This window comes from Colossoma macropomum, unplaced genomic scaffold, assembly GCF_904425465.1.
Source record: "Colossoma macropomum unplaced genomic scaffold, Colossoma_macropomum, whole genome shotgun sequence".
Lineage (NCBI taxonomy): Eukaryota > Metazoa > Chordata > Actinopteri > Characiformes > Serrasalmidae > Colossoma > Colossoma macropomum.
The window spans coordinates 1,571,615-1,591,615 of NW_023495761.1; the positions used below are offsets into that span (position 1 = coordinate 1,571,615).

Here is a 20,001-nt window from a genome sequence, read left to right on the forward strand (position 1 = left end):
TGTGCTGAGGAGACTTGTACCTCTGGTTAAAACTGCTTCTCTGCGTCCTACTTTACCAACAGGCCTCAGTGTGTGAAATACATATTAGGTTTCATAACTAATCACAAACATAGGCCAGTTTCCTCTCACAGATACAGGCGAGGATGCTTGAGTAAAACTAAACATATCATTTGAAGATTCTCAGAAACGTACAGATCTATCAGAACTGTGCTTAAAGGAACGATTCACCCAAAAATGAATTGTACACAAATTTCCCCTTATCTCAAATGAAGTATAGGCCATAACATATTTGGTTCTCAAAGTTTGCTTCTTTAGTTTTGTACTTGAACTACAAAGCTACTGTCACTAACCATTAATGACAGCTGACAGAATCTTATTCTGTGAGACACTAATTTAATTATATCAGCCTCATGGCTTTGGTGCAAATTACCTTACATCAAAGATCTATTATACTATAAGCAGGATTCATGAGTAACTAGCTACATGAACTTAAGTAACATTTTGCTGTATTTGTACTTCTCTCAGCATTTTCAAACAATACTTTAAAATCAGAAAAAGAAAAGATAAAGAAGAATGACTTCAGTCCCTATCCGGATAGATGCTGGACGTTGTAAGCAGTTCAGCTGCGGTTGTAATCAGTACTTAAGTAGTGCTTTTTGACCTGGTTCTATTGTACTTCAACTCCAGTTGTTTTTTGTTTTTTAAAGGTTCTTTAACTAGAGTCAGTGTTCAGGTGAAGTAACAATACTTGAGGAAGGGTTTAGGCTACTCTGTCCCCCTGACTTGCAAGAAACTTTAAGATTTCTAGAGTGCTGTACAATATTTCTATAATAATCTGTAATATTTGAAGGGTCTTGTTCCAAAGCGCATTAAACACCATGTCCATGAATTTTCTTTTTTCTACATAGTAGAGGCTTGGCTTTACATATATCAATTACATATAAATACATTATAATTAATACCACCTAGAGAAATAAAAATGTTTATCAAAGTTTATTATATGTCAGGTGTTATTCTTTTCAAATATCTTTATATCCAAAATACAAATGAGTGTACAGCATTTTGGAATAAAACATCTATTTATTACTGTAGTACTGTGCTATAGTAATCTAATATAATCTAAAATACTTTAGTATTCTGTAGTAAACTGTGGTAATTGTCTGAATTTAATAAACTAAAAGGAATCTTGTAGCATTACTTTAGATCTTTTGATTTATTTATTTTTGGTGAACCATCCCTCTAAAAGGCCCATATCGTGGTAAACTTTTTTTTATAAAATAGTTTGATGTCACATGTAAAGATTGTTTTAAAATGTTAATTCCACAGTTTATCAGTCTGTATACAAAAATAATATCATAATAAATTCAAAACACACTTTTGAATTCATCTTAATGATAGGTCACAAAAAACGAGCATATTTACATACTGCCTGTTCAGCCTACAGTAGTTTAGCCCCGCCCCATTCACACTTAAATTATAAAGAGCGAACGAGGAAGGCGCAATACAGGGCAGCCAATAAGAACAGAGCTCATTTACATATATCTCTCTTAAAGGCACAGTAACAAAAACAGCCCAAACATTATAAGTGTTTATAAGTATTACTGAGTTTTTTTCAGGGGAAAACGATAAAATACATAGAGAACAGAATATGGGTCCTTTAAATACATGGGACTATAGTTACTAGACCTCCAACCCAATCTTTAATAGTCCATCCACCGGCACATATTGGTTTTGTTGATGTTGGTTTGGGGAGGGGGGTCAGCTGACATCCTGCCAAAGGGGGAATGGGGAGGAGGGGTGGCGGGGGTGAGCGGAGAACGAAACCAGAGCCGCCACACAAATGTAGGCAAATCGTCAGCTGCAGCCAGCAGGAGCAGGAGGGCTCATATCCACCAGCCCCAGCGGACGAGCCCGTAGCGTGAGGGCAAGAGAAGAAAATCGAGGATATCCATGGTTTCTTGTGGTCGAGGTTGGCGTTAGCGTGTAAGGACATAAAGGAGGTGGCCATGAACTCGGCCGAGCAGACGGTAACATGGCTTATTACGCTGGGGGTCCTGGAGTCGCCCAAAAAGACAGTGTCAGACCCCGAGGGCTTCTTGCAGTCCAGCCTGAGGGACGGAGTGGTGCTGTGCAGGCTGCTGGACAGACTACAGCCAGGATTAAACCTCACGGTGAGAGACACAGACAGACGGTTTGAGGCTTTTTCTTCACTCACTGAAGAAAATAGTGCTTTGAGTAGTGTAGCTGGTTCAAATGTGAACGTTGGAGAGTATCATTTAACATCCACATAGGCTAGTTATCGCTTTAGTTCACTCAGTTTGTGTTTATGCATATGAAAATCATGTACATGTTTGAATGGATTAAATTCAAAGCACTTTTTCCTACTGTACACACACACACACACACACACACACAGCTGCTGGTGTTGCTGCTGCCCGTTTTTGGGTCACACGCTCTCACACACCAGTTTGTATTCCTGTCTTTGTGGGGTGTTTCCATTAGCGTGGGTACCGATTGCTTCACCATACTGATTACTTGATGCTAGTGCTAAACCAAACCCTATGCAAAAATACAACTTTATTCTCAGGAAGCAAAGAAAAGTCTTTGTCTTTTTCTCAAATACAGATACATAGTAGAAAAACGTCCTCGCAGCGACAAAAGTGTTTTCCGTTTTTGTGGGGACGTTCTGGTCCCCACTAAGGCCTAAATACATGTTCGCGGACACGCGCACACCAGCCTCATTGTCCTGTCAGGCGAAACGCACGCGGGACATTCAGTCACAACAGCAGCGATCAAAGCGACCGTCGGTTCACTCAAACTACTGAACAGAGGATCAGCAACACAGGCCCGAAAAGGGTCTAAATGAGCAAAACAAGCTTCATCTACAACACGAGGTGGTCAGTAATGCTGAGTAATGAGTATCGGTCATGCAAATGTTAGCATAAAACCTAGTTCAGTGCGGAAGAAGTGAGACGTTTGTGTAAATATAGATTATGCTGTATGATGAAGAGGCTGTATTCTGATCTGTGTGGCTGATGTTTATGGGTTCATCACTATGAGCAGGCGGCCATTGACATTGAGCGAGGGAGAGAAATCCCCTCAGATTTAAAGGCACAGTACACTTTTCTAAGGGAGCTAAAAGTGTTTGCTTTGTAGTGTTTATGCTTAGAAAAAACAGGTTTCTCAAAAAAGGTTTCTCAAAAATGCCAACTTTACTTTGTGTGTGTATGTACACATACATATACACACACACATACACACACACACACACATATATATATATATATATATATATATATGTCCTGCCTTCCGCCCAATGACAGCTGGGATGGGCTCCAGCGCCCCACCGCGACCCAGAAGGATAAGCGGTTTAGATGATGGATGGATGGATGGATATATATATATATATTTTTTTTTTTGGGGACTGCATTGATAGACATTACAGTTCAGGCATGGCTTGCTGATATAAGCTCTCTAGACGTCTAAAATGTCTACACCTTGTGTTACTAATGTGTTATAACAATATGATAAGTGCTTCAGGAGTTGGAGAAGAGGTTTGAATCATCCACAAGTAATTGTTTTTACTTAAAATGAAATACTGAAATAATGACCAAAGCAGAAGTAAAAGTAAAAAAAAAACCTCAAATATTAAGTTCCCAATCAAATTTTATTGGAACTCCCACATCCGGCATCTATCAGAACAGTGAAGTTTGTTACGTGCTGTTCGTCTTTTTGTGGTACTGAAATAAAAGTTTTGGTCCCCAGAAAGGCTCAGAGGTGAGAGGTGATAACAGTCCAGGTGCTGAACCAATACAACAGCATTAAGTAACCCCAAAAGCACTACTACAGCTAGAAGTGGACGGAGTACAAATGTTGATGTACTCTTGGTAAATTACCACTTGAGTAAAAGTATTCTACCTAAAAGTTAAAGTAATTCTAATGCAGTTCTGTTAAGGAGATCTGTCTGTTTATGTCTGCAGCCACACAGCTCGTCCTTCAATATAATATTATAACTCATATCACTTTTACTTTGTACTTAAGTACATTTAAAAGCAAGTACTTTTCTACTTTAAGTAAGAATTTACCATCAACTTTTACTCAAGTACAGTATTGTACTGTGTCCACCCCTAACAGACTGCTTGTAGTAGTGCTTTTGGGGGTTTACGTACTACAACTACTTACTTGTCATTTGTTTCAGTAACACTCCACAGACCTTACACTCATATTAAAAACCATGAAAGGTATATTCACTGCAATACACAAGAAACATTTGCAGATCTGACCGCCTTTAATGACGCACAGACTTCTCTGTGTCTGATCTATGAAACTTTTGTATGTGTCGGAAACAAGATTTGAGCACAAATGATGAATCGGCTTCAGTGCATGAAATCAAGCGCCACCTAATTTACATATCATTTACATGAAACAAAACTAATTCATGCAGATCTTTCAGCTAATAACATTCAGTATTCAGCAGCTCACGAGACAATGGCTGCACTTGTGAGTGGAGTTTAAGGTCAAGCAGTAAGTGCACTGCTTCCCCTACTGACCAAGCCTTACAGCATTAAAGTTACAAAAAAAAGTGTCCTTTTTTTTTAAAGGACGGCTGAATGGCTGTGTAGTGTGATTATTTTTCTAAAATAAAATTAAACGCTTCTGCACTGGCTGTATTGTTTTTTTTAGGGGTCAGTTTTAATTGGTGTGAAAAAACAGTGTAATATGTTTGTAAAATGGAACATGGAATAGTTGCAGCATTTGTTCAGACCAATGTGCATGTAAAATAAGTATATGCAGTTTTGTACTGGGTTGCCATGTGCACAAATTATTAGCTTTCATTGTTATTTTTCATTTTTATTTTTATGATTGGTGTTCTACATGACACTGATAATAGTTTTGATTCGTTAATCACAAATCAGGCTTTTTTCAGCTTGTTAAATAATTGTGCTTAAAGTTACACACAGTCCTACCAGACATTTGTGACGTCTGGTTCCTATGACCACCACTGTGAACAATTCAAATTTGGTAAGTTTCTCTAGAGTGATGCATTTTACATCAAACTACTCTGAATGACTTTGCTTGTATGTTAATCATTGAATTATGCAGACAATTTTTAAAAGTCAGAGGAATTTTCCTTCATCTATTGAAGTAAATACTGAAGTAAATCAAAGTAAATATTATTTGAAGTAAGTTTAAAATAAAATTGAATAGTAATACATGACTCAGAGGGAAGGTAAATCAATTTATCCAAGGCAGCGATGATGTTTTCTTCTATCATTGCTCTATTAAACATAAATAAGTCTTGCTCTCAGCCCATGCTGGAATATGCCAGATGTGGCTCAACAGCCTGGACAAAATCATTCTGTGTGAGGCAAAGTTTCATTATGTTACCCCCCCAATTTTAGCCTATTATTAGCAAGGCTGTTTCTGTGGGCAGTTTTTTAGAGCAGTCATTGTGTGCTCATAAGCAGAGGTGGTTCAGTTGGTGGCTATATTTGAAGGAGGAAACCATGATGAAATGGCCTTTAGTGCGGCTTAGATACAAGCAGAACTGGAAGGCATATTGCAGAGTAGGCTGCTTTTGTCCCAGATGCTTTCGTCAAGAGTTTGGTGTACCGACTTGTTTAAAGGTCACACCCATGTGCACAAACGTTCACTATTCAGGTAATGCCAGACTGAACTAGTGGAATGAAATGAATGAAAGTGAAAGCTTGACTGAAATTGTCTTTTTATCTAAGGCTACAGAAAGATCTTTTAATGCAGGTGGATTTTCTCTCTCCATATTTAGTGGTATAGTTAAAGGTTGCCAGACACAGAAATGCTTTGGACATAAATCCTTAGTTACTTAGAGGGGAATTCAGCCATTTCTTTTAAAAAATTGCATAATTAAAGGTTAAGATGTAAACAAAGTCATTCAGAGTAGTCAACTTGGGCACTGCAGAGAAACTTACTGACTTACTGATTTTTGATAGGATGATGTCTACCATGAACATACATCTGTTTTGTACTATGTAAAATGACCATAAAACTACACATGCCTTCAGAGTTTTTATATGTAATGTTTCTTTAAAAAAATAATAGTGGTCAGTCTAAAAAATAAATAAATAAACTAAACAAAAACGTGCAATTTTGCCTTACAACACCTTGCATGTACCTCTCTGATATGAATGGATTATAAAATACATTTGAGACCAAAAACATTTCTCAAAACTATTGTAAAACTATGTCTAAGTCATCAGGCAGCGTATTCATAGCCAGTTAATAATAATCATTTTATGTGAGGTAGCTGTTAGAGAATTAAATGGTTTGGACGTTTGATTCCCATCACTTTTTCCCCTGTAAGATCCTATTCCCCTTGAAGTTCCGCCATGAGCAGTGTCGCATATCACTGGTCTTTTTCTATAGTTTCGACAAGAAGGCTTCTTTGCTTTTCTCTTGCACCCTGGACTGCACATTTTTGTGGTTGACACCTGACCCAGCTTATCAGGTAAATGATCAAACCCTTCGTGAGCTGATTCAGGCAAATCCAGAAATGTGTAGTGCCTCCAAACTGGCTGAAAAAAGTCCTTTTCGAACCATCCCATCAATGGAAAATCCCATTAGGAAACCATGAGATGTATCTGAAATCAGTCACAGAACACCTGTTAAACCACTAAAATCCTTTACACTGTGATATCAACCCACCAAGAAAAGCCAAAACACATGAGAAACCCACCAGAAACCAAGAGAAACTTTTTTTTTTTCTTTCCAGCAGGGAAGTCTCTACATAACTGCAACTCATACGAGGGTATTTCACAAAGCAGGATTTCTCAGGGAGCTTAACTTAAGCCTAAAGTGACCAAAGTGAGGATTGCCCAGGAATGTCCATCACCTCTCCTGCTACTGGACAGGCTTTTGGCTTAAGTTATCTGGCTAACTGAGAAATCCTGCTTTGAAAAATACCCCCCAGACCCTCTAAAACCGTTTACTGGAGTCTCAGGGAAGACTTCATCCAAGGCTAGTGAGAAGAAAACAAGATATTTTAAGCTTCGGCCCACTGCAAGTACTTTATCCGTCTGTAAACACAGCATAGCCGCTTCCACTCAGCGCCAAGCGCCCTCATCTGGCGTCACTTCCGCTTTCCCTGCGCCTCCTTGGAGGATGGCTGGCTGGCTTTCTCAGCTTTCTCAGCTACTGGGGAGATGATGATGATAATGATGTTGTTGTCCGCCGTTAACGAATGTGGCTTGTCCGGTCTGGATACAGTTTACAGTGCGTGAGACTCGAATAAGCTGTGCTAAGCCGCGGATTTCTTCCTCTTCACGCAGGTCTGTCAGGAGCCCCGGACCGACAGCGAGTGCTTGAGCAATATCAGGGAGTTCCTGAAGGGCTGTGCTGCCGCTTCATTCCGTCTGGAGGTGAGTTGTCGAGCTTTCCACAAGTCTTGTTCGAATTGTCCCGTTCCACCTTAAACGGTGCAGCAGTTAACGTTACGTTCTACAGCCTGAGGCGCGAGAGTGTAACTGCTGCACCGTTTAAGGTGGAACGGGACAATTCAAACAAGAAGCTTAACTTACTTCGGCCTTAATTGTTATTTTTATGTTTGTGGCTTTGTTTTTAGTGGATTCTGTCTCCATGCTGTCATTTGTTCACTGCTAGGCTAGCGTTAGTTATTTTGGGCTTTGCAGCAGCAATAAGGCAAAACGGGGTCGCCAGACTGTGGCTCAGTGGGAGTTGGAAGTGAGGTTGGGTTTAATCCGTGAAACACCGAAACAAATCACGACTTGTGTGCTTTGCGGTCTTTAGGAGCTCGTTTACCTGGAACAGAAGCGTTTAATGTTTACGCTGTTGTCGTAGTGCAGTTCTGTCTGTCAGGCGGCAGAAGTGTTGTTAAAGGGGAATTCCACCGGTTTTCAAATTTTCTTCAAAGGTTGAGATGTAAAGCAAAGTAATTCAGAGAGGTTTGACCTGAGATATGGTTCATTGTGGATAGACTTAGAGTTTTTCTTTACAGTTGTGCTGATAGGAACCAGGGGTCACAATACCCACAGCACAAATATGGGCATTTTACTATCCATCCAAAACAACCAGTGAATCTACACGTGTCGTCTGGGATTTTATATGCAGTGTTGTTAATAGTAAAATAGTGATAAAACTGAAGACATAGGTTTTTTTGGTAGCCATTCTGCCTTGCAATGCCCTGCATGTACCACTGCACCATGAATGGATTAAAAAGTATTTTAGCATCTCCAAGCTATCATAAATCAATGTCTCTGGCACCAGGCAGCATATTCATGGCCATTTTGTGTAATGGCTTCTGTGAGGGAGCTTTTAGAGGCATTGAACTGAACAGTTCTGACTGAGTTTTACTAGAACAGGGCATTTCACATTAAACCACTCTGCATGAGTTTGTTCACATTTGATTGAAAAATTGACGTAATTCCTCTTTAATGTTGTTATTTATGGCAACAACATTTTTCTAAATGACAGATCCTGCTCATAGACTATAGTCTATTTAACATAGACCTCTGTGAGACCTGATGGAATGGGCATTTGTGCATGACTGGGCTTTCAGTTTTTTAGACATGCTGAGTTTTGTATAATTACATGTGCCAACTGGTTTCATTTCATCAGGCAGATTGTAGTAATGTGTTTTAATGATCTTGAGGAGGAGGAGCAGGCTTTGCCTAGCTGGCTCAGCCATTCTGTGTTTCCAAGAGTGTTTTTTAGGTTCCATGGGTGGGTCACCCCGTGACTTGAAGGCATCTCGGCAATATCACATCATGGGCCACACCTGCCGGCTCTCAAAGTCTGCCCAAATATCTAGGAAACATTTAAAACACGCTAATGTTCTTTAATGATTTTAGTGGCTAAGCAGCAGTGCATAGTTTAATGGAAGCACTAACTGACTATTGCTACGCCTCTTCTCAGCAGTAGCTGTGTGTCCAGTTCTGTCGTCCTGCTGGCTTTGTCTGCAGCTCTGGCCCACAGTCAGGCTCAGACAAGCCCTCTATTGTAGCAAATAGAGCAGTGGGGCTGAATAGGACTATCTTGCAGCTCATTAATGGCTTTGGGGCAGGCACACTCCAGTCCTGTGAGAGGCTCTCCAGTGAAGAAGGAAGGGAAAACCCCTGGTAGGGAAAACAGGGTCCCCCTTTTTGGATGAAAAGAAGGGTTATTCCGGTAGACTGCGGTCATTGGTACATTTGGTTTGTCATCTAAACTGCAACTAGTTGGGTATTATAATGTCAGCATTTGCATATAAGTGGAATGTATAGCTTGTATATGTAGATATTTACAGTTCTGTTTTGTTTGCGTAGATTCTAACATAAGCCATCTTGTTCATAGCCAGAGAATTACTGCTTTGTTCTCAGTGGAGGGGGAAAAATCTAGAGCTTCATGCTGTGCATGCTGGCCAGTTGCCTCCTGTAACGTACACCATGTAGTCAGAGCATCTCTCTAATATTGCTGATTCAGTTTGTTGATGTTTGTTGAAAGCAGAAAAGCAGATTTCTACAGTCATTTTCAGAACTGCTAAGCTGTACAACCCTCATAATATCTTTAGGGAAGGTCATGGTTATTTAATATATAATAATATAGTGCTATTCAAACTCATCTTAGAATACTTGTTTGCTTAATTGGGCATTTGAGTAGGATGTGTCGTTTGAAGAAGAAAAAGGTGAAGTAAATTGTGTTGTTGTAAAGTTGGAACACAAACAGCTGATAATATCACTCACTTTCTGTGACCTAATGACATCCAAGTGGGGCTATATATGGAAATATTTCTGACAAAAGGATGATAAATTCAAAGAATTTGTGAAGTTATTGTTCTGTAGTTTAAATCATAGTGTGTTAAATCACATGTGTCTAAAACCCAATGATAAATCACTAAATCGACTGAACAGGTGGGTACAGATCACATCTTACGCTAGCTCCATGCAATAAATTGATATTACACCCTTTTTATCCATAGCGTTATAAAATATTGGAATGTTTGATTGCCATTTGTTTAAATATTGAGGGTGCCTGAACAGCACAAGTAGCTGAAATATACTATATACCATAGCAAATGATGATATTGTTTTGGAAATTAGGGGAGAGGGTATTTTTCTCTAGTTGTCAGTTTGCGGACTGGTTATTGCATTTGTTTACAATGAATAGGGATGAAGTATAGAGGAAGTTGTGCTTCATGGGGGAAGCACCACAAGCCTGGCTGAAAAGGAACAAGGAAAGACCTGAATGAAGATCTGCCTAGAAAACATAAACAACAGCTTAAGAGATCCGCTGATAAAGTTTGTTTTCACTTGCCCTGTCCTAAACACTGTTGATCTCTTGCTGATATCTTTCCTGGTTAACATGTCTTGGGACTGCTCTCTATATTTAAAGACAAAATCTGATTGGCTCCTGACTGTGAGCAACAAAACATTCCAGTAAAACTTCAGCGGCTGTGTAAATCACTCTTAGTTGTTTTGAATTTAAGTGAGCAGTTTGAGAACATATTTCAGCTCATTCTGATGGTTCAATCAGCAAAGTCTACAGACTATGAATCTACAAAAGTCTGTTGACTTGATGGGCATTTTCTGTGGAAAACATTTGCTTATTTTGCTTCTAAGAAGAGTTTCTCCTTTAGTTTTACACTGGAACTGTATACAGTTTCCCCCCGTAGCCCAGATGTAGACAATCAGCCCAGACATGTTTTGTGTCTGAAGTTTGTTTCTTTCCTTTTGCACTGGCATAACAAAGATAGTGTACATACCTAAACATGCCTCAAACCATGAATTAGCAGATATAAGCTCACATTACATCGTCACCAATTTTCCCTGGGCGCTATCACCATGGCAATGTTTACATGGCTGCATCGCTGCCATCATCTTTCCACACCTTTCATGCAGAAAGTTGTGGAAAGACGATTTTTTTCAAAATAAGTAAACATAACGTTAATGTGCTCTGCAGTTTCTCCTGATGGTGAGAACTTAGCTGAGGTTTGCATAGTTCATATAAGCTATTTACTTTGGTTAGCAAGTAACAGTAGTTAGTACTTAGCCGTGGGGAAGAAAACAATGTTCAGCACTTTAAAAAAGCACATTGTTTAGCTGTTCGCTCTGAACATCTCATATACCTGCTGTCGTAAAAGGTGGACTTCTAGTTAGTTAGACTTTACCTATACAAGGCTGAAGGTGGCTTCATTTTCAACGCTGCTCTGCCTTCAGTGGTGTACCAGTTACATTCTGGCACCTCAGAGGTGAATAAGAAGCCAAGAACTCCATGTATGCTGTCAGTCACTGTAGTAACTTATGTTACCCAGTTAAACACAAAGTAAGCAGTTAAGACATAATGCTTCCTGATTGTCTCAGTCTGTAAACTGCTTCCCCTGCCCCTCCACTAAAGTGGAATTCTGGCTATACCACTGCCATAAGCTTTCTCCAAACTAACGACAATCACTGCCAAAACCACAGTAACAGTGTTCGTTGTTTCAGCTAGCCAATCGAAGGAAAGCAAGGAATGCCAACAGTGCTGTATTCACCGGAAATGATGCTCCTACAAGTCATGATTGGTCGCAGCTGTTACAGGGATGTTTTTGCTGTAAAAAGTGTAGTTATACACAAGCAGTGGAGACATGGGTTGTCTATAAACTGAGACTAGAGTTGCCCTAACACAGCCCTTAGGCACAGTTCTTTGCGATTGGAAATCTTTCTGCAACGCACAGTGACATTCAGTGACAGTGATGGGATGCTGGCAGCCGTGTGAGGCTGGTCATGCTAATTTAAAAGCCCACTGTAATGAATAGAGCCTTAGAGCTGTTCATTAGTATTAGCCTGTGCACACTGAAGTACTGTGTTCGGGTTGAGACTATATTTAGATTTGGGTTATTCTTGGTTGTTTATTTTTGCACCTCTGTTTATTTGGTTGTTGCATAACTGTATGCCAGTCCGATTCTGATGTGCCAGCAGTAAGCACACATGAATCTGCTTGTTGTCAACTCTGATGTCAGCTATTGAAAGCATGCCCTGTCAGTTAATATCACAGTTGCAGTTACAGTTTAGTAAAAAGACTAGTAAAAAGACTGTCTTCAAACCAGGCCAATTCTCAAGCTCAGGAAAGGTTTTTGCGAGTACAGCTGTACTAATATATTGTGTGTCTGATTAAAATTGGAGGATTTAAGTTTCTGTATTATTGTTGGTACTGGAGAAAATTGCATGCACTGAAGTTGCATGTTTTATATTTTAATGAACACACACCATTGATGTAAGAAACCCACTGATTTTCATGATTTTAATCGTTTCATGTTCTCATACCACTCTTTCTAGAGACTGCAAAACGGGCAGTCACCACTAGCTTACCTTTATTTATACTGTAATACTAACTGAACCAGTACACTTTAACACCAGACGTGTTATAAATGATGGCGAGAATCTAAAACAGTCTCTCAGAGTAGTCTCTAAAACATCCTAAATAACTTTACGTGTTTTCTCTGTATGGGACGGAGAGCTTGAGCCTAACTGTCTTAACCCAAACTGGAAGTGTGTGTGGTGTAGTTTAACCCATCTAAACATTCAGATCATCAGTTAATTAAATCTAAAGTCATACACAAATTTTATTACACACCTTACAAAATGGCTCTGATTCCAAATTGTAGCTGTCAGAACTGTCAGTTCTGTTTGGGGCACACACCAGGTACATTTTCACATATGTTCTGGGAATCTGAACCCATTACAGACTTTTTGCAGTTTAATAGCACTTCAGTGAAAATGTTTAATCTCACTTATATTCCAGACCTAACTCTTTGTTTACTGAATGGTGGTGGTTTTAATACGCTTAATCAACACAGAACACTGCAGTTAAAAGTCGATCGTTCAGTATTGGTTTATTCCTAATTTTAATTTACGGAGGTTTGGGATTCTTACATTTCACAGAATTGTGACCCATGATGGTGTGACTGCAAGGTTGAATAAGGCCCAATTAAAGACAATACAATCAGCTTGAACAGAAATGCCGTCTGCTACAGGAAATTTTGTGTAGACATGTAAGCATTGTACTATCATCAACACTGTGCTGAAAAGGTTACAGTATGCATGTATCTATATGTGTGCCTCAGTTTATTTACTTATTTATTTATTTATTTATTTATTTATTTTTTAAGGCTACCTCCTATTCTTTTTGCCCCCTAGATTGTCAAATGTTTCTGGTCAGCTACTTCCACTTGTAAACAAAATGCAACAAACATGAAAAAAATAGAGCTAATTAACTGAAACCAACAAAACTACTATAAATGCAGAGAAGCTCCACCCCCTCTGTTACAGTGCTTATTAGGGGTGTAACTAGGGATACACCAATACCGCTTTCTCCCTCCTATACTGATACGAGCACACGCACACGCACACGCACACGCACACGCACACGCACACACACACACACACACACACACACACACACACACACACACATTTATATGTGTGTATAAATTAGGGATATGTTGTATTAGTAATAAGAATCATGTTTAACAACTGAAGGAAATGTTACACATTTTTATTGTGCTGCAAGTAGTTAAAAATAGAATTCAACAATATATAGATTAACTTGTGGTGTGTACATATAAGCAGCTCAGCAAAACCAATGCTGAACATTGTTTCACTCCCGAATTTCTTAGGTCATTTGTCTCATATGACCTGTACACTTGAGCTTTCTGTGATCTATTTTTGGTTGATTTGCAGTTTTGCATAATTTAAAAGCTCCAGTTACTCTTTGCATTGTATTCATATTTTATGATGAATGGACCAACAGAAATGGTCCAAAATTACTTGGAAAACTTTTATTACGTTCACGATTATTAAATTCCATTATTGAACTTAAGTTACGAGTGAAGAATGTTTTTTACTTCTCTTGTAAAGTTACCATTTCGTAGATACGAAGTTTTATTCAGACAGTGATGAAATATTAGTCATTCTTGCTATGCTATGCTATGGACTAACCTTAACTCAGACTGTAACTGACTGGACAGTGGGAGATGAGTTATTACTGAAAGAGGCCTGGCTCAGCCATTCAGATAGAGTTACCATTAACTTGTGTTACACTGTTTGTACGGTGCATTATCTGGCTTATTTGTGGCATACCGGTGAAACTGACGCCTTAGGAAGAATTAAAACTGATATATCACCGACTACCATTGCTTTCACACAAAATACTGCTGTTACAGATTTTGCCATGAGCATTTTTACTGCTGCTTGTCAACCCACACCAGTGATGTGTTGTTAAGCTCTGTCTACTGTCAGAAATTGCTTCATGGTATTAGTACCCCAATCACTGATACTGGTACTGCGTTTAAGTGCCAGTATTGGCGCCATTGCCGATACAATATCATTATCAGTGCAACCCTGTGTGTAATGATTCGATTTGATTCACTGTTCTGGCTTCACAATCCTGTATCCTCACATTTTTATGACACTGTTTAACAAAAACTAGAGGAGTCTGTTTGTAAAAGTTTTATTGGTTATTGGAATTTTTAGTTTCTTAAAATTTATCCGCATCAGTGACAGAGTGTTCATATCGGTCAGGCCCTAGTCGTGAGCTGGGCTTATCTGGCCAGATGGTTGGGTTGGGGCTCTGGAGGACTGCAGGAGTAGCAGGGTGTCTGCAGTCTACAAAGCTAGACACACATACTCACCTACACACAAACATTTTCCCTCTTTGTCAGACGTGGGACTGGAGGAGCACAGGTTAAAAAGGAGCGTCTCTGTTTTTTGCACATGTGTGAGAATAAAAAAACACTGTATAAAATTTATTTAATGATTAAACACATTTCTGTTTAATCATGTAGAGTCAGCATATACAGGTTACCTCAACATGAAATATTAAATCGAAATTACACATTTTTCATAATTAAATAATAAAGATGTAAACGGGGTCATTCAGTGTGGTTTAATGTGAAATTATCTATTCCAGAGAAATTTACCTAGTCAGAATTGTTTGCAGCAGTGGTGATGGGAACCAGACATCCAAAGTATTCAGTGCTTCACAAAGCTCAGTCACAGAAACTACATGAAATAGGAATGAATACATTGTTAAGATATTGTTTAACAACAGTTTTGAGATTTGGTTTTGACCTGAAAGGTGTTTTTCAAAGTCCATTCATAGCGGAGAGGCACATGTTCGGTTGTGAGGTGAATAGTGCCTAATTATTATTATTATGCACATCACAGTTTTATTTTTATTAATTGAATTATTTATACTTTATTTATACTTTATTTATTCAGTTGACTTGTGTGCTTTTCTTTCCAGCTGTAGTGAGGTACTTAGGCCAAGGTGTACACGTGGCTCTTAACCTAATTTTATCCCTGATTCTCAGTCTGGCAGAGCTCATGCTCGTTGCCTCTAGTCTGCAGATTTTGGGCAAGTCGGAGTCGACAGTTGGGAGAGAAAATCGAGTAGAGCGCGAGGGGCGCAGACATTTTGCCCTCCAATTGCGTTTCACTCCGTCAGAGTATATCAAACTTCTTTGCTTTTTTTGAGCTGACTTAAGCATGATCTAGTAATGAATACTGGTCAGTGACTCAATCTGAATGGACTCTTCCAAAAGCTAATGAAAACAGAGTGTGAAAGATGAAAATACACAATGTAAAAAAAGAAAAATGGTACAGACATTCATGTCACGGTCAGTGGTTGAAATTGAATAGGAAAGCTTGTTAAACTTAGCATGACTTCTGTTTGCGAGAAAAGTCTCACCCTTCAGTAAAATGAGCCAGTCAGCTTGCTGCGTAAAAGCCCCTCTCTTTGTGGAGATATGCACATGCATAGCAGCCAGAACAAGCTAAAAATCACATTTTGTGTGTTATTTGAGCCAAATGCTACAAACTATTTATGCTGTTTTTGTCAAATTTTATCTCGGATTTTAAATATGCTTTCGAAACAGTAATTTTGCTTTTAGTTTTGTCGTTTTAGGCCTCTTCCCATTCAAAGAGACAGGAGCCTAGTCTTGTATGGCTGGAAATAACTGCCTGGTGGCGTTGCCAAGATGGCCGTGGAGTGGAGAGACTTTTCTATAAAGGCTTTGGTTTGGTTCAGTTCAGCAACAACTTAAAAGCTGTGTGCTGTGTAATCCCAAGTCGTTTAATGTGTGATCCCAAATATTTCAGTCTCCTTAAACAATCTGCAGAAACCAGTCAGATAGTGTGAGATTCTCAGTCTGTTTATAATCTGTTAAGACTTTAAAAGTCATGTCGTGTAACCAAGGCTTTACTCAGACTCTGCATGCCTGATCATATTGCGCTCATGCAAAGTTAATGATGTTTGTCTCATGGGTGTGGGAGAGCGAGAGAGTTAGAGGCGTTTTCACGGCAGGACTGTAGCACTGAATGCTGTACCGAGGGATGAAGTGTGACAATGTGTGAATGACTGCGTCTGTTTGGATTTTTGCATGCTGCCGCTGTGTTTGCATATACTGTGCTGGGTTACATTTCCATTGCTCAGCATCGGCCCTTCGCAGTCGCTAACTGTAGATATGGTTACATGTTAAAGCTCACAGTGTGTTATTAGCGTTCAGTGTTCCTTATGCAGTGTGTACAAAATTTCTTATGCAATGTATGCAAAGGAGTTCAATTGAAGGCCAGTTCAACACACATTTGCATAAGCAGTGCACTGACTGCTCTGTAAGCTGTGTAGCCTAGCACCACTTTCATAGGTCAAATTGTCTATCCCAGTCCTTTAAAGACAAAGTTCAGCAAATAATCACAATTTCATGATTTTACCTGATCAGCATCTGTAGTATTACGTGCAAAAGTTTGTGCACCCCCCATTAATTAGCCAGCGTGTGATCGCACGCTAACCTTACACTAGCCATCTGTAGCCTTAGTGTACTAGTAGGCTAAATGAACTGGCCCCTCACCCCATCTGCACTTTGGCCCTGTAGTTCCTCGTCCTGACCTCCAAGCAAATCATGCACTTTCATTTCTTTGATTTCTTGAGTCTTGTTTAAGTAACTTTCTGTTTTCTATCATCTACCCCCTTCCTCCTCGGAGGTTAGGGAACCAGCCTTGTGACCGGAAGGTCGCCGGTTCTATCCCCTCAGCTGACAGTATATGACTGAAGTGCCCTTGAGCAAGGCACCTAACCCCCAGTTGCTCCCCGGGGGCTGTGGATAGGGTTGCCCACCGCTCCTGGCAAGTGTGCTCACTGCCCCCTAGTGTGTGTGTTCACTAGTGTGCATGTTTGTGAGTGTTTCACTGCATGGATGGGTTAAATGTGGAGGTCTAGTTCCTCTGTGTGCAAGCACAGTAGGCTAATGGTTCTGGTTCCTTACTCTTTTTTGGGTTTTCTTCATCTCTGTCTATCTAGCCTTCACAGTTTAACTCCTCTGGTTTTTATCGTTATGCTTTGTTCTGGAAGTGGCAGCTTTTGCGTGATTGGCCAATGGCCACACACTGAGAATTCAGTAAGCCATTAGCGTGTCTAGAAATGAGCACTTTAGTATTCACCCAGAACATGCTGTTTGTCTCGGGTGGTCTCCATTCATTTTTTATAAAGCTACACTAGAAACGACAATGCATTTATCTCTCACTCTCACAGTGGCCCACATACAAAGCAGCTCACCAGAAATTGTCTCAGTCCTCACAATGATGTTATGTTGTACATGCACCCACATGCACATGGCTGGACTTCTAGAGGATGTGGTTTTTGGGGTTATTTTATTAGAGTTCTTGGCCTTCAAAATTAGGTGCATCATTATGCTCATAGTGCACATACATATGTACATATGTGCAGTGCGAATGGCGCCAGCATCAACAGATTAACATTACCATATGAACAAAAGGCACGTATTTAGGCACTCCTTATAAACACGACTTTGTGAATAATATTTCACCTTAGATTAGCTGGATTATGGAAGAGATTATGTGCATAATAGATATCCAAACCATATGTAATACACAAACATATTATCTGTAAAAGGATGCAGACTTCTGGGGTATTATTAGGGTTATTTTGGAAGTCCAGTGTTTTTTCTGTTCACAATTATACTATTTCTTTATATTGTGCTTCTTGGTCAAATGTGTTTACATTCTGAAAAAAAAAAATCATAGATGTGTTAGAAATGTGGAAAAGTAAAATCTACATTTGAGAAAAAAATGTTTTGAAAGCTTAACCAAAAGATTACATTTAAAAAATGAAACAAGCTGAACAATCTGATATGAAGAAATACATTAGGCAATGAAGTAACCTATTGTAGAAATCTCTTAACATGAAACTAGTTGTTTACTGTGTTGTGTTTGTGCCTAGTTAAACTTTTAGCTAAGTTTAGAAAGTTTAGAGGAGTTAAACTCCGTATTTAAGGTGTGATTTAGAACCTGAGGAGATAAACTTTAAAGATTCAACAAAAAAACTAATTTCATCACAGCTTTGGTTGTATGATTGTGTGCATGAATTAAATTAGAGCTCAACTGTGTGTCCATGATGTGTCCAAACAGGCTCTACATGAGCTGGCGTGGAATGACCCCTGTGTGAAATTACTTAACTGCTCGATGTTTTTTGAAGCTAGTGTAAGATTATTTTGCACAATATTTTGATATATATAAGCTTCCATTGCTCGTTAGCTACATTAGCTACAAATGCCTTTAAGGGCATAGTATAGTAACTGAGTGCTGAACTGTCTTCAGGCTCAAAGCTCCTTTTCCTCCTCAGGTGGAATATTTAGCTCTGTGTGCTTGCAGATGCTGGCAGATGCAGATAAATTTGGAGTGAATGGCTGTTGCCGACATCATTGTTTGATAAGACTCTTCTGTTTGGACGTGGCTCATTTTAAATTAAGATCTGGGATATCAAAAATACCTTACACTAAAATCAGGATCAGAAAATAGAGAAGTGGTCATTTCTGCGAGAGTTGTGGCTTTTCCTTTGTAGTTTATAGGTTTAATATTTTCCTCTTGAAGGTTTTCACTTTTGTCTGAGGGACATTTGAATAAGCTGTTCAGTTTGTTTTTGGTTGAACTTGTTTTACTTTTTTCCCCTGTGCACAGACGTTCGAGCCTGATGACCTGTTCCAGGGCCAAAACTTCACCAAGGTGCTGAATTCCTTGGTAGCACTCAACAAGGCAACTGCGGGTAAGGGAGGAGATGTGGGTGTGTGTTTCTGTACAAATTTGACTTGTAATAATAAAAGTTAGCAAAACATTATAAGACTGTATCTCAAAATTAAATGAACTGAGCATTACAAGTTTATTTACAGTCTGATCTTGTGTTTTAAATATAAAGTGTGGCTCTTAACTTCTGGCTGAGTGAGTGAGAGAGAATTTTCTGATGTGGCTCAATCACTCCTAGCAAACTACAGAATCCAGCACTCTCTACAACCCAATAGAGGTGCAAATTGGTAGCTATAAGCATCCTAATGTAGTGATTTATTTGTTTTGCTCACTTTTTTATCTTTACATTCATATTGATCACTTTTAGGCATATGGATTGTGTTAAAGAGAACTGTAGAAACCATTCTAAATCATTTTAGTGTCTAGTATAATAGGCTGTTATAACAGCAGCCAGTAGCATAACTTAACACAGAAAACTTTATTAGTATTTTAATAAGAATTTTTAAGCTGTTAAAGTTTGATTTAAAATTCCAAGAAACAAGATATCTGAGTGGAACTTAACTGATTTTACACTAAATCCTTAATGTTTTTATTTAGTTATATTGAGAATTTGTTGCTCCTGTCTCTGTATGTGTAGACATCGGTGTAGGAAGTGACTCTGTATGTATGCGACAGTCCTCCTCTCTGCGGATCAAATCTTTTGACTCTCTCAACACTCAGCCCTCCCACAGAAGATCATCCAAAATACTACACAATCAGTACCGCAGTCTGGTGAGTACTGAAATTAATAACAAATAAAAAAAAATAAAACTGTACCATTGCTGGATCAACTCAAAGGTCAAACTTAAGTACTAACTTAGGACTGCTTAGTAGGAGTGCTGAAATCACTACTACATAAGCTAACTGTGTATGTATGTATATATGTATGTAACTGAACTAGTATTGCAGTTTGGGGCAC

General features: G+C 39.1%; 1 protein-coding gene across 2 annotated transcripts in view; it reads left to right on the top strand.

Moving 5' to 3' along the window:
- Nucleotides 1–1,797: 1,797 nt before the first annotated feature.
- Nucleotides 1,798–20,001, top strand: part of arhgef7b (Rho guanine nucleotide exchange factor (GEF) 7b) — a 43,646-nt gene continuing 25,442 nt past the window's right edge. For both annotated transcript variants that reach the window (XM_036563421.1, XM_036563420.1), the window contains exons 1-4: nt 1,798–2,171; nt 7,305–7,394; nt 18,981–19,065; nt 19,681–19,814. In XM_036563421.1, coding sequence (XP_036419314.1) covers nt 2,007–2,171; nt 7,305–7,394; nt 18,981–19,065; nt 19,681–19,814 — 474 coding nt within the window. In that variant the 5' untranslated portion in view covers nt 1,798–2,006. The remainder of the gene's footprint in view (nt 2,172–7,304; nt 7,395–18,980; nt 19,066–19,680; nt 19,815–20,001) is intronic.